Below are 14923 nucleotides of genomic sequence, written 5' to 3'. Positions count from 1 at the left end.
AAGATGGTAAAAGGCCGCCCTGGCAGTGGTTGCCACCTGGGCCTCCATCGTTAATGAAGAGTCCAGGCGCACCCCCAAACTCCTAACCTCCGACGATGGCACCAAAGGCGCCCCATCGAAGGTCGGGAGAGGGAGCCCCAGTCCCACGCCGGTCCGACTCAGGCCCAGGACCTCCGTCTTTTCCGGGTTTAGTTTCAACCGGCTCAGCCTGAGCAACCAGCCACAGCCTGTAACGCCCGATGAAGGTCATCAGGAGTAGAGCCCGACTGGCCGCCCAACATCAGATAGAGCTGGGTGTCATCAGCATACTGATGACAGCCCAGCCCACACCTCCGGGCAATCTGGGCAAGGGGGCGCATGTAGATGTTAAACAACATCGGGGACAACACGGCCCCCTGCGGCACCCCACACTCCAAGGGGTGCCTCCGGGACCGCTGATCCCCTATCGCCACCCTTTGTCCCCGACCCTGGAGAAAAGAGGCAAACCATTGTAAGGCTAGCCCCTGAATCCCCAAGTCAGCGAGGCGGTGGGTCAGCAGCTGGTGGTCGACCGTATCGAAAGCAGCCGATAGATCTAACAACACCAGCGCCGCCACACCACCCCGATCCAGATGCCTACGGAGATCGTCAGTCAAGGCGACCAGCACAGTCTCCGTCCCATGACCAGGGCGAAAGCCGGACTGGTAGGGATCGAGGATGGAAGCATCCTCCAGAAAACTCTGAAGCTGTGACGCCACCGCCCTCTCAATGAGCTTGCCCAAATAGGGCAAGTTTTCCCTGGAAGTGACAGAGCCGACATTGCCGCACCGTATCCCCATCCCCAACCCCTTCTGATGCTGGCAACCAACCCTAATTCAGATTGGAGAGCTACAGGTGGTACGGGCCTTGCTTTAGGTGTTACTTTCCCCAAAGTTAATACTGGGGGTGGTTAATACTTTATCTTACCCTTATTTTATCCACTACTCTTCATTCAGAGTGTTTTAATATATCCCAAAAGGGTTTTCCCCCAATATATGATTGGATATCTGCTGAGGTAGAAGTATATATAGCCACCCTGACCTGAATGGCCCAGGCTAGCCCGATCTCATCAGATCTTGGATGCTAAGCAAGGTCAGTCCTGACCAGTCCTTGGATGGGAGATCACCAATGAAGTCCAGGGTTGCTATGCACAGACAGGCAATGTCAAACCACCTCTGTTCATTTTTTTTGCTCTGAAAACCCTATAGTTGCCATAAGTCAGCTCTATTTTTATTTCTGAGCTGCAGTGGTCTTCTTAGTGTTTACCCACCACTGAAATAGCCATTCTTGAATTATATCTGCATGTGTCTTGAATGTTTCCATGATTGCCTTCTGCAAGCATAAAGTTGGGGGGCTGGGGGAATTTCAGCATTCACTTTTTAAAAGTCAAGTTTCTAGCCCTGAAGCCTGCAGAGACAAGCTCGATTATAAGCAATGCCTGGAGGAATCTTTAGCCAAAACAACAAACATTTTGGCTTGTTAATCGGTTGAAGGCAAACTAGTCCAAAGCAAATTAACATTATATGCAGAAAAGAACCTCCAGTTGTGCAGCAGTAGAAGGAGGCTCAGGCAGAGATCTTGGTGTGAGACTAATGGACTTAGAAGGATGTAACTCTTCTTAGGACTGCGGTCTGAGGCTACAATCTTAGGCACATTGACCCGAAAGAAAACACAGTGGAATTTATTTCTGAGTGCATAGGACTGTGATGTAAGAATGTTACAACTAGTATACATGAGTATTTTTACCTGTGGAATGTTGGCGGATGTGATGTTATAAAGTGCCAGACAATTATGTTTTGCAGCTATTGAAGACAAAACTCTGCTTAGGATTTACATGCTTTGGGACTGAGAAGGCGCTAAACCCTGACGAAAGACAGCTAACACTAGAGCTTTTAACAATCCCTCTCCAAAAAATGCAAAAATAGGGACAATGACCAGCATCAGAAAAGAGAATCAGCTGAGGACAGTTGCAGATATATCATCCCCCCCGTTTGTTTGCTCTGTAGCCTGAGACAAAACTCTGGAGAAAGTTGAAGACGCCCCCCACTATGTTTTAAATGGCTTACTTAAGTAAGATTTTTATTCAAAAAGACAGAAGAGAAGATCATCTGCTTTTAATTACACTGTTCCCTCTAGCCTGAAGCACAAGCAGGGATTCGCGCACAAGCAGTCTTGCACAGCTGGGGGGGGGGGAAGATGGTGATGTGGTGACATTGGCAGAGTCAGGCTAGCTTAGAGGGCTGCCTGGCCTTACTCCCCCCCCCCCCCCCCAAACGCCCCATAACGGCTGCTCTACCAGCAGTGGCATCATCCCTCCTGGTTCTGGCCAGGGCTGCAGGTGCTCCCTTTTCCTATATTCGGTAATGTCTGGCTGGGCGATCGGTAAGAATTTTTTTGCTGTAGCACAGGAGAAGGCTCCCTGGAGATGAGAAAGGAGACCATGGTCACTCTATCGGAGCCTTATTGGACACTGGGGCAATTTCTAATCCATGATATGCCCTGCTCTGCTGCCAATACAGGTATGCATGGGCAAGTCAGTGGTTCGACTGCTAGAGGTGCCATTAGGGTTTGGGTTTTGACTCAGTACACTGTCCTGCAGCTGTGGATTGGTTGCTAAGGGTCTACATTTATTCACCCATCTAAGTGGGTGTCCAGAAATGTCCGGTCCTGTACATGAGACAACCTGAGGATTAGAAAAGTATTGAAAGAAATTCTTAAGTATATGGGAGATAAGTGAAGGATTAGCTGAAGAAAAGGTACAAAATTGTTGATGTCATGAGATTCTTGGACTGCGCTGCTCTCATTAATAGAAGAAGAAGAGAAGAGATTGGATTTGTCCCCCGCCCTTCACTTGAAGTCTCAGATTAGTTTACAGTCTCCTTCCCTTCCTCTCCGCACAACAGACACCCTGTGAAGTCGGTGGGGCTGAGAGAGCTCTTTCGAGGACTGCCCTTGAGAGAACAGCTCTGAGAGAACTTGTGACTGACCCAAGGTCACACCAGGAGCTGCATGTGGAGGAGTGGGGAATCAAACCCAGTTCTCTCAGATTATAGTTTGCACACTTAACCACTACACCAAACTGAGTGTAGGGCACAAGAAGAAGAAAGTGGTGGCAGCAGCACCAGGCTTTGCTTTTCTCTGTTGTAGCCACTGGTCTGTTTTCTGAGTCATATAAGCACTACCACCACTGAGGGAGTATGAAAGACAAGTAGGGACCCTGGCCCTGCTTTACATTTATATCACAGATGGACAATATCAGTAACCTTATTCTTTGTTGGTTCTACGAAAGACATCATGTCACTGCTTATAGAACCTAAATAATACCAAATACTTTGATCTACTTTTAAGTGTTTTGAACTAAGATATAGCTAAGCTAGCTCTGCACTAATGATGCATGTTACAGAGCCAATAGTATTCATTCCAAGATGCAATCTCTAAATTTTCTTAAAGATTTGGAGCACGAGTTGGAATGGAGAGAAAAGAATTTCAAAATTAAGGATATGCTACATCTGGGCTTGAAGCTCAACATCAAAAAAACTAAGATCATGGCATCCGGCCCCATCACTCCTTGGCAAATAGAAGGGGAAGTCGTGGAAGTAGTGACAGACTTCACGATCCTGGGATCCCAGATCACCGCAGACGGTGACAGCAGCCATGAAATTAAAAGACGCCTGCTCCTTTGGAGGAAAGCGATGGCGAACCTAAACAGCATGATAAAAAGTAGAGACATCACCCTGCCAACAAAAGTCCGCATGGTCAAAGCAATGGTATTCCCAGTAATCATGTATGGCTGCGAGAGTTGGGCTATAAGGGAGGCCAAGCGCCGAAGAATAGATTCTTTTGAACTATGGGGCTGGAGAAGACTCTTGAGAGGCCCTTGGACTGCAAGAAGATCAAATCAGTCAATCCTAAAAGAAATCAACCCCGACTGTTCCCTGGAAGGCCAGATAATGAAACTGAAGCTCAAATACTTTGGCCACCAAATGAGAAGGGAGCACTCACTGGAGAAGACCCTGATGCTGGGAAAGATGGAAGGTCAAAGAAGACGGGACGGCAAAGGATGAGATGGTTAGACAGTGTCATAGATGCAACGAACATGAAATTGAGCCAACTTCAGAGGACGGCGGAAAACAGGAGGGCCTGGTGTGATCTTGTCCATGGGGTCGCGAAGAGTCGGACTCAACTGTGCGACTGAACAACAACAAAACATCTGGGCTGTGATCATACGTACAAGAAGCTGTAACAGACATGCGATTCTCCCACGGATTAAAGGGACATGATCAGACAGACACATCTGTCCAGCATCCCGGAGTCGGCCTTGGGGCGTCTTGTTGCACTGCAGGAGCATTGTACAAGCCACCAGGGAAACGTCAGTATCATCCGGAACTGCGGGGTGGGCGGGCAGAAGTCTGATAGCGCAAATGCACGTCAGTTCGCCCTGGGACATAGAGCCTCGCTTCCTGCCCTCATTTCCTCGCTGGTGTTACTGCAGCCCTGCTATAACTGTTCTATCACAAGCAAGCAGTATTTTGTATCTCAGGGGTCCCCAACGTGATGCCCGTGTGCGCCATAGCACCTGCTGAAACCTTTTCTGGTGCTCGCCAAGAGTTTTTAAGAAGTGGGGGGGCAGGTAGGGCTTTTGCACAGCAAGGCTTCTGATTGTCTACTAGAAGTTTGATTGGGTGTGCAGAATTTTTAAAATGTTGCTTTGGCAGCTGCCGCCACTGCAGCACAAGGATCTGCCCTGTGTGACTGAAGTTCAGCTGCAGCAATTGGTTTATGGCTGACTCCGCCTCCTGCAGCAGCCATTTTGTGGCAGCCATTTTGTTGCTGCACCCACCATGCCATGTCAGAATTCCGAATGTGCCTGTAGGCTTGAAAAGGTTAGGGACTCCTGTTATATCCAATACGGAACCTGGCTCTGGCTTGTGGATCAAAAACCCTGCACAATAGGGCCAGGGCCAGTCTGGGGGGGGGTGTTTCTGCTCTCCTAGGGAAACTCCAGGTTTGCATAAAAATCCAAGAACATTAGAAAACCATTAGGGATTAAACCCCCCCCCTCCAAAGCAGAGGATGACATCCCATTCAGCATTGTGGGTTGTCTAGCAGCTAAGGCATGGCCTTGAGATTTGGCCTAGGCAGCTTTGGCAGATTGGGAGTTGGAGGAAGGGGAGAATGGTGGGTGCAGTCTGGTGGGAAGGAAAAGTGGAGAAAATGAGGGCATGTGGTGGAAAGGAGAGAGAGAGAGTGACATTTGGGCAATGGGGAAGAAAAGGAAGAGGCAGACAGGGAACTGGGTAGAAAAGGGAGAGAAAGCAGTAGCAGGAATGGAGATGGGAGAGAAAGTGCCAACTGGAAAGGAAAGGAAAGGAAGAGGGGAGACAGTAAGGCCTCAGTGGTTGAGAAGAGAAAGAATGCAGTTTCTGGGTTGTGAAGGGAGGACAAGTGGTAATTGGGGAGTGGTGGTGGGGGGAGAAGGGAGAGAAATCAGTGACTGGGGAGAAAGGAGAGAATGGCCAGTGTGGTTGCAGAGGGAATTTCCCTCTTCTTTAAGTGTTGAAGGTCTCCCATTTGTCAACAACTAATATTAAATATAAATTGGCAAGGTAGTAAAAGTGCTAGTTCATTTTGGTAGGAAGAGAGGTTGCCATGTGAATGGGTCACCGTGGGCTGTCGGAGCCCATTCATATAATATAATACAACATGAAAGGATGATTACCAATACAAAGAAATGGGACTGCCGACAAAGTTTTTCTGCTCATCAATCCCCCTATATGTTACTGTGCTGTTTAGACCACATCAACACCTAGCATTTGATTTTCTCCTCCTCTACAGATGGCATTTTCCTGTTCCATATTTTACAGGATGAGAGACAAGCCAAATAATTTGAAATAAATGTACTGCCGGCAGTCCTTGAATGGATGAGGCAATTGTTTATCAGTGGCACCCTTCAAATCTAGCTTTTTGGCAGGAAAGTAGAAACACACAGTGTGGAATGAATTGCTGTAGTTGCATTTAACATTTTTTGTGCGTGGTTATTGTAGGGTTTGTTATGTATTGATCGAATCATAGAATTGGAAGGGACCTCCAGGGTCATCTAGTCCAACCTGCTGCACAATGCAGGAAATTCACAAAAACATCCCCCCCACACCCCAGTGACCGCTGTTCCATGCCCAGAAGATGATTTAAAAAACCCTCTTGGATCCCCAGGCAAACTGGCCAGGAGAAAAATTGCTTCCTGACCCCAAAGTGGTGATCAGCATTTTCTTGGGCATGTAAGAAAGGGCCAAAAGAACTATGTACTGATGCAACCATTCCTGCCCTCCCTCTCATGTTCTGCCTAAGTTCACAGAATCAGCATTGCTGTCAGATGGCCATCTAGCCTCTGGTTGAAAACCTCCAAAGAAGGAGAGCCCACCACTTCCCGAGGAAGCCCGCTCTACTGAGGAACCAGCCTAACGGTCAGGAAGTTCTTCCTAATGTTTAGCTGAAAACTCATTTGATTTAATTTCAATCTGCTGGTTCTGGTCTGGACTTCTGGGGCAACAGAAAACAACTCTGTACCATCCTCTATATGACAGCCCTTCAAGTTCTTGAAGATGGTTATCATATCACCTCTCAGTCATCTCCACTCCAGGCTAAACACATCGAGCTCCTTCAACCTTTCCTCATAGCACTTGGTCTCTAGACCCTTCACATCTTTGTTGCCCTCCTTTGGACACATTCCAACTTGTCTATATCCTTCTTAAATTGTGGTGCCCAAAACTGAACACAGTACTCTAGGTGCGTTCTAAACAGAGCAAAGCTTTGCATGGTCTGGACAGTGTAGATACAACCCAAATTCTCATTTGCCTTTTTAACTGCCACATCACACTGCTGAGTCCTGTTCAGTGTATGGTCTACTAAGACCCTTAGATCCTTTTCGCACATACTACTGCCAAGTCAAGTATAATTATGCATTTGATTTTTTTTTTTTACCTAAATGCAGGTCTTTACATTTATACCGGTGGAGGTCATGTTTTTGCCCTTTATGTCTGTCTATGAGCAGAAATATTTAAATCAGAGACAACTGGAGAAATTAGGGACACTGAAGGACTTACAACGATGGCAACTATCCTGACTGAGCCAATGTTGTGGCTCCTGCCTCCTTCCCGTTTTAGCATTCTCTCCTATGGAATGGATATTCATGTTCCTTTCGTTGCCTTGTATTTCTCTGTATAAATGTTGACATTTTCTTTCTTCTCATTCATTATTTGTATGGCGTTAATTCTGTTATTTATTTTGTAATTGTATTGGCTGGTTTTTGTTATGCACACATCCATCACTGTGACATTTATGTTACAGAAATTTATGAATTTTATTTCATCTATATAATTATTCATATTGTTGTTGTATGCCTTCTTTTTAGAGGTCTAAAGGTCCCCATTTGCTTCTTTTTTTTCTAGACTGAGAATTCAGGGTCTCTGAGATCCTAGACCAACAATGACCACTACACTACATTAGTGTGTGAAGGAGCCTTGCTGTAGCGGTGCTGACCAGCATAATCTAAAAAAGCCCACAGACTATGATTGGTGAACTCTGCTCACTGATTGGCCAGAGAACCCTATGGTATCTGGTCAAATCAGTCTTAAATCCAGGATGTTCTGCTTGAGATAGGCTGCCAACTGTCTTTCTGAGCCTACTACCTTTAGCTTTTCATCCTGCCCAATTTTTCACTCTCTGAAAATTGCGACCCACCCTATGTATATTGAAAGTGTCCTTGGGTGAGGCTATGGCTTAGTGGTAGAATATCTGCTTAGTATGCAGAAGGTCCCAGTTTCAATCCCTAGCATCTCCAGTTACAAAGATTAGGTAGCAGGTAATGTGAAAGATCGGAGAGCTACTGCCAGTTAGAGTAGACAGAGGTGACCTTGATAGACCTGTGGTCTGATTCAGGATAAGGCACCTTCACATGTTCATATTTACTTGGAAGTAAATTCCATCTTCTGTCTCTGTTTGCCATCTTAGTCTTCACTTTGCCAGTACATTCCTCTTCAGTGGATCTTGGGCTACTCCTATTTTACTTCTCCTTTCTCTTTTGCTGCCCCATGCCTTGGGACTTGCTGCCTTCCAGCATCTGTACTTCTCTTTCTCTGGTAGGCACTTTAAATAGTTTGAAAGTGGGTCACGTCCCCTGAGCCTTTGTCCTCTAATCTCTGCGCTCTGTTGTCTTTTGTGACCATCCCTTATCCTAAAGGTCTTGTCTTCGATTACTAACCTGCAGGGTTTTAAAAAATTTAATTCTGCACAGCACCTCTTAAAAGCGATTTATAAATAATGAATGTTATTTCATAGATTATTTAAAGCATTTGTATCCCTTGTATAGTAAATACAGTGAGATATAAACCGTGAAATATAATGAGTGGGTACCAATAAGATAGCAGGCAAATTGGACAGTTTCAAAATTGTAATTAACCTTTTCCAAGTGATTATTCCTAGGCAGGGTTGCCAACTTCAGCCTGGGAAATTCCTGGAGCTTTAGGAATGGTGCCTGTGGGTGGGGTAATTGGTGGGGATTTCACCTAAAATCTGTTGTATACCATAGAGCAGTCATGGCGAACCTATGGCACGGGTGCCAGAGGTGGCACTCAGAGCCCTCTCTGTGGGCACGCGTGCCATAGCCCCAGCCAGGCCCAGACCATCATTAAAGTGTCAAATTATCTGCCAAATAATGTTAAGTAAATGAAAGCATTTGGGATTGCTTTCCTTACTTTGTTTGGATCATCTTAAGTTAATGTATGGGTTGTTTTTTCTAAAGTAAAACCTCAGTATTTAGGTTAAATTGCCGTGTTGGCACTTTGCGATAAATAAGTGGGTTTGGGGTTGCAGTTTGGGCACTCGGTCTCTAAAAGGTCCGCCATCACTGCCATAGAGTCTGCCATCTGAAGCTGTCATTTTCTCCAGGGAACCTGATCTCTGTAGTCTGGAGATCAGTGGTAATTCTGGGAGGACTCTAGGCCCCATTGGAGATTGGCAAACTTATGTTTAGGTTGTGTGTTTTACAGTAGTATAAAAGGATTCAAAGTATAACAGTATAATGAGAACATTACATAATCCAAGCCAAAAATAAAGTTACAACTTCACCCACTGTGCTAAGTAGTCTCAAGAAACAAAACTAAAACTGGCTACTTCCTGGTTTCACTTCCATCAGCCAATACTAAGCGGTATTTAATTCCTTGGGAAGGCTGGAAGTGTTCCTTTTTTCATTCTTTTGGTTATTTCAATGAGATCATAATGCCTAAACAGGAAAGAAAAAAGCTCAACAACTCTTGGTGCTGGAGAATCAGTTACAAGGACAACTAGTGAATAGAATGAAGTGACTAGTTGTCCCTGTGACTAGACTAGAGTTGCCAGCTATGGATTGGGAAATTCCTGGAGATATGGAGGTAAGAGTCTGGGGAGGGAACAGGGTTTGGGGAGGGGAAGGACTTCAGTAGGGTAAAATTCCATAGAATCTACTCTCCAACACTGCCAGTTTCTCCGGGGGAACTGCTTGCTGTAGTCTGGCGATCTCTTGTAATTCTGGGAGCTCTTGGCCCCAGTTGGAGATTGGCAACTGTAGCATAGACTTGTTGGTTAAGCCATCAGTTTGCAAAAGACAAGCTTTGACGCGGGGGGAGTGAAACTGACAGGTTTAATGGCTCACAGCCATTTAAAACTAACAGCTGATTAGCGGACCTGCGCCACTGGCAGCCATTTAACCCATCGGTTTTGCTCTCCCCCTCGAAGCAGGGAGTAAGCGAAACAGACTGGTGAAATGGTTCACAGCCATTTAAACCTAACAGCGGGACAGGTCTGCCCATCAGCTGCTAGGTTTAAATGGCTGGCAGCCACTTCACCAGTCTGTTCCACTTCCCCCCACTTCGAAGTTGCACAGTGGGGCAGGTCCACCGGTCAGCTGTTAGGTTTAAATGGCTGGCACCCATTTCACTTTGAAGTGGGGGGAAGCAAAATCCACCGGTGAAATGGCTCACAGCCATTTAAACCTAACAGCTCAGCTGTGGACCTTGTGCCACTCCAGCCATTTAAATAAATGGCCCCAAACAGCTGAACTGAACTGGACAAATGTCTGGTAAATGTTTGGGGAAGGCGCCTTTCCCAAACATCGGTTTGGCAGCTCTGAAGTGGCCCAAGTTCATGCAGAATTTTGGCTCATGAGCCAGTTTGTGCCCATCCCTATTGAGATTATCTACACAGCACAGAGCAATGACAGGGGTTCTCTTGTTAGTTTTGTTCATTAAATATAATTCAAATACAATCTATTTAGGACACTGGAATCCCCCCCCCCTGAAAATGTGAACTCTTCCTGCATGAGCCCTTGATAAATGGAAATAGGCATTTCTAATTCATAATTTTCGGAAAGCCCACATTCTGGACTGTCATGTACTGTAACTCACTCCTAAGTAAGTGTGCAGGGAGGGAAAGTGACATGATATAGCCTGATCTCATGAGATTTTGGTAGTTAAGCAGGGTTGGTACTTGGAAGGGAGACCACCAAAGAAAACTCTGCAGGGGAAGGCAATGGCAAACTACCTCTGTGTCTCACTTGTCTTGAAAGGGCCTTGCTCATCATAAGTCATTTGTGGCTTGACAGCACATACCTACATTCACAAGTTGTGCAGAGGATTCAAGAGCTTGAATAGGCTTGGGTTGTATCAGGACAACTGCTGATTGCTGATGCACCTTTTCCTTTCATGGCAGCACTATGATGGGATAATATGTACCTGTGAGACTTCTCTCTTCCTTAAAAGCTTTACAGTAATCAAGATCTCCGCCACACTGCTTGTAGATTGCTTCCTTGGTGAAGGACTTCCAATGCATTTGTTCATTCCCTGAAACTGTCAACAACTAAATAGCTTTCTTGGATTTGTCTGACTCACATCTGTGTGGGTCTCCATCTGCTATTCAGGATCTTGACAAGCATCAGGTTGCCACGCCTAATGTTCTGTGGTGGGGAAAAACACGCTGAACATAAGCTGAAATGAAGCAATTTCCTCATTTCTCATAAGCCTTGACTTTCTATTTGACCTTTCCTTTTTTTCAGGAAAGACCACTCATGAGAAAGATTTCTTATACAGAAAGCACAGGGACAATCAATCAACCAGTCCTTTCTGTAGCCTAAAATAGACTTGAGGTTCTTTTCATAACTTTCAAAAGAATATGCCTTTGCCTCTTAAATAATTCTTACATCAGAGAACAGATTTTCAAAATAGTTGTGCCTTACCATGATTATCTTCAGTGGACATAGCTGTTCATTTAATCATTTAATACAAGAAACTATTTAAATTCCCAACAAGTGCTTATGGTTTCCACTCTTCACCAATGGTAATTATTGTAATATAAATTTCTTTCTGCTCTATTTTGTTTTACTGTTTACTAACCTTGTTATTTATTACTATTATTATTCCCTTCCTTATGAAACTAGTTTTGACCTTGGACAAAACTACATGGTTAGTTAACTTCATTTCTAATATTTCCTTTTCATTAAAAAGGAAGTTGTATGAATCATATCCTGATGTCTATTGCAAATTTTCATCCTCAATGTTTTGTTCTCTGGCATATTTTCCCTGTGGTTCTATGTCTTCATAAGGCTGTATTTTCATATACTCTAAAAGAACTGGGAATGGGGATTAAAATGATGGGGATTCTAACCATTGTGGTAATCTGCTTGCTTGCTTATGCTCTGTTGAGTGGGAACTTGTAGCTGCTGTGGAAAACACCAGCCCTGTGTCTAGCCTCCCCCTTTTCTGTAACATCTACTTCAATGTATCTTGACATCTTTCCAATGTGTGTTTCCCCATTCCCAGTCATCATAACTGGCTGGCAGGGATGAGGAAAAACACGTTGTAATGATATCAAGATCCAGTTTATATGGACCTAGATTTTCCAGGAGGAGGAGTAAAGATATGAGCTTATGGCTGCCATTTTCAGCTGAGTCCTGTGTTTGTTGTAATTTGTACATTAGGGCCAAATCCTGGATCTCAATACTTCTGTGTCACTAGAAGTGAAGGGGTCTCCCTAAGTCCAGTAAATATCTGTTTCAACTTCTGAGTCTCCAAATGTTAACAGGTTTGAATGATTGGCAAATGGTAGATGATGAGATCTAACCGTATCACTCCCCTGTAAATGAAAGAGTACTCTGATGTGTTGAAGAAACTTGCAGCACAAGAAATTGCAAGTTCATCTACATTGATTCAGTTCAGTCTTATTTTTCCTACAACTGGAGAAAGGGGCAGGATTTGGCCTTAATTTTCATCACTGTGATAGTGTCGGAGATGTTGCTTGACCTTATCAGCAAGCAGAACTAAGAATATCTTTAGAATTCCCAAGTTTCTGCATAGGAATTTTAGGAATCTTCCTATTTTTTTTTCAAGTCCCACAAGGAAATGCTTTTTAAAGTATTTATGTGTTATAATTACAGGGATATGATTAGTTTCACTGAATGTCAGATTTTACTAGAAGTAGATTTTCATTGAGTATGGCCCTTCAAAGCCCAGGAGGGAAAACTTCGTACTTAGTTTATGTGGAGGGAAAACTTCCTTCTTACATTTGAATTTTTAAAAATAATCTTACAGATACAGTATTTACTTATTATGTAAGTGCATGCTCCTAAATCCACATTTGCTGAGGTAACATGAATGTTGAGGTTAAGGGAAGATCCACATTGAGATGTATTTGTCAGCTCACTTCAGAAATGCCCCCTCTCCAGGCTGTTTTCCTTCAGGGTGATTTCCTTTCTTGAAGCTCAACTGGGGTGTGATTAGTTCAAAGAAGCCTAAAAGGATGTTTTTATGGGAGAACTGATAAGTATAGGAGCTAATCACCTTCCTGTCCCCTAATGTTGTTTCTTGAAAATCCATCCCTTCATTTGTATCACAAGACAAGCTCAGGATTGGGGACTCCATGTTTCACACGTCAGGTGTAGTTCTGCCTTTAATCTATTCATCCACTGTTCTAGCAATTCTGGATAGCAATACTTACCGCTGACCTCAGAGCCTGTGACAGGAAGGAGGTTTTGTGTCCTTCCCCCATAAACTGTCCCAACCTGCCCTCCTGTCTACTCTGCTAAGAGAAGTAACTGAGAATTCTTTATAACCAATTTCATCCAGTCTACAAAGCAGGGACTCCCTTCGCCATGGGGTATCTGAGGCAGCTGCCTTGGGTCCTTGGCTGGAGAGGCCCCTGAACACCCTTGGGCCCTTACGAACTTGCTTGATTTATTAAGAACCCCAGTGTTTTGAACTTCCCCTAGAAAACTAATTTCTCATTGTGTTGTGCTTTTATGGGCCTCATCATATTTAGCTTGGCTGTTTTTGATGTGCCTTTCACTGATAGGTTCCCCTGTCTCCTCATTTTTATACCTGTGGCCCACACAGCTAATCTTTAGTTCAGTTATTCCTGTACATAGTTGAAGATTTTCCTCTTTGCTCCTGCCTGGGCCTAGCTTCCTACTCAAACAAAGCCCTGTTTGCATGCTGCTTAAATTCTGTCCTGCAAACGCTGCTGTAGGGCTAATTTCTAAAAGTCCCACAAGCCAATATGTGGTGTGTCTAGCCCTAACATGTCACAGCCCTGCCTGAAGTTGGGTTGGTGGTGGTGGGGAGCCTTCTGGTATGTTCTGTGATAGTAAGAGCTGCTCCATGTCTATTTTCAAGCTGAATGTTTTGTGCATTCTATCTTGTTTGAACAGGAGGAGCTCTGATTACTCAAGAAAGAAGAGCCATGATTTATGACTGAATCAAGACCCAAGCAGTCATATACAGACAAGGAACTGCTGGGCAAAGGACAGTTCTGAAGGTCCAACCAGCATGGAAAAACTGATGGGTTAATGAAAGGCACTTGGTCCACTGTGGAAGAGAATGTTGTAAAGAAGCTCAAGGAGTTTGGTATATTGTATTAAATGTACTTCTGCTGAACGCAGTGATGTCTCTTTCGCTCTCTCTTCTCTTCCCCCCCCCCCTTTTCTTTTAAGGCATAACAAATGCTCATGATATACAGGTGCACCTTTCTTTGTTTGAAAATGGCACTAGCAATAAGCTAGATAGGAAAGCCCTTTTCAGACGTTATAATTGCCTGCCAACTGTGCCTATCAGGAGCATGGACTACCTAGTACCTGCAGTGTTTCTGATATGTACGGTTGTTATGCTGTCTGAGAGAGGCAATACATTTGTTTCACACATACATAAAGCCTTTGTACACACTACATGAAACACTGATTGCTCAGTGTTCTTGTCAATATGTACTAAAGCTGAAAATCCACGTGTTGCCCCTTTCAGACAACATGGTGAGTGCCATGTATTAGGAGGGGTATAGCTGCCAGCCTCCTGGTATGTGTGATTGTAACATCTGGAAAGGGCCAAACGGGGAGAGATCTCTCTTAAGTGTGCCTTACTTTAAGGGGCATCCTGTCTCACCAACCTTTGCAAATGCCCCCCACTAACTGTTCTCAGCCCTTCCAAATAGGCAAAATGTTGCCACCTTTGTTGAGATTACCTTTGAAATGAGAACAGTTGAAAAGTGTGCCAAGGAAGGGAGCAGTGTAAACCCGAGGAAAGAACTAGAGATCGAGCAGCTTTTCCCATTTAAAAATGAATACAAATAACAGAATCCTTTAGCTTGCTTCTGAGATAAGGAAGACAAAACAGGCACAACTTGGGTTTGTGTTCTACACCAATTGTCACAGCACACTTTCTTTCTCTTTTCTCCCTCCCTCCCTTACCAATTACCCCTTCTTTTGCTGAGTATCCTGGGAAGTGTAGTCCCCTGCAGATTTCTATTACAATTTTTTTTCAAGAGTCAAACATGCAATTGGCAGCTATTCCAATTCTCTATTCTTTTGAAACAAGATGTTGGTATGAATTAATTT

At 44.4% G+C, this 14923-nt stretch overlaps 1 protein-coding gene across 1 annotated transcript in view; it reads left to right on the top strand.

Annotated features, from left to right (window-relative positions):
* HTR7 (5-hydroxytryptamine (serotonin) receptor 7, adenylate cyclase-coupled) overlaps nt 1–13901 on the top strand; it is a 75607-nt gene extending 61706 nt beyond the window's left edge. Inside the window, exon 4 of the mRNA XM_015410176.1 lies at nt 13748–13901. Coding sequence (XP_015265662.1) covers nt 13748–13790 — 43 coding nt within the window. The 3' untranslated portion in view covers nt 13791–13901. The remainder of the gene's footprint in view (nt 1–13747) is intronic.
* Nucleotides 13902–14923: the final 1022 nt, after the last annotated feature.

This window comes from Gekko japonicus, unplaced genomic scaffold (assembly GCF_001447785.1).
Source record: "Gekko japonicus isolate JY-2015 unplaced genomic scaffold, Gekko_japonicus_V1.1 scaffold841, whole genome shotgun sequence".
Lineage (NCBI taxonomy): Eukaryota > Metazoa > Chordata > Lepidosauria > Squamata > Gekkonidae > Gekko > Gekko japonicus.
The sequence above is the reverse complement of the archived record's forward strand: the minus strand, read 5'-3'. Positions and strand labels throughout refer to the sequence as shown.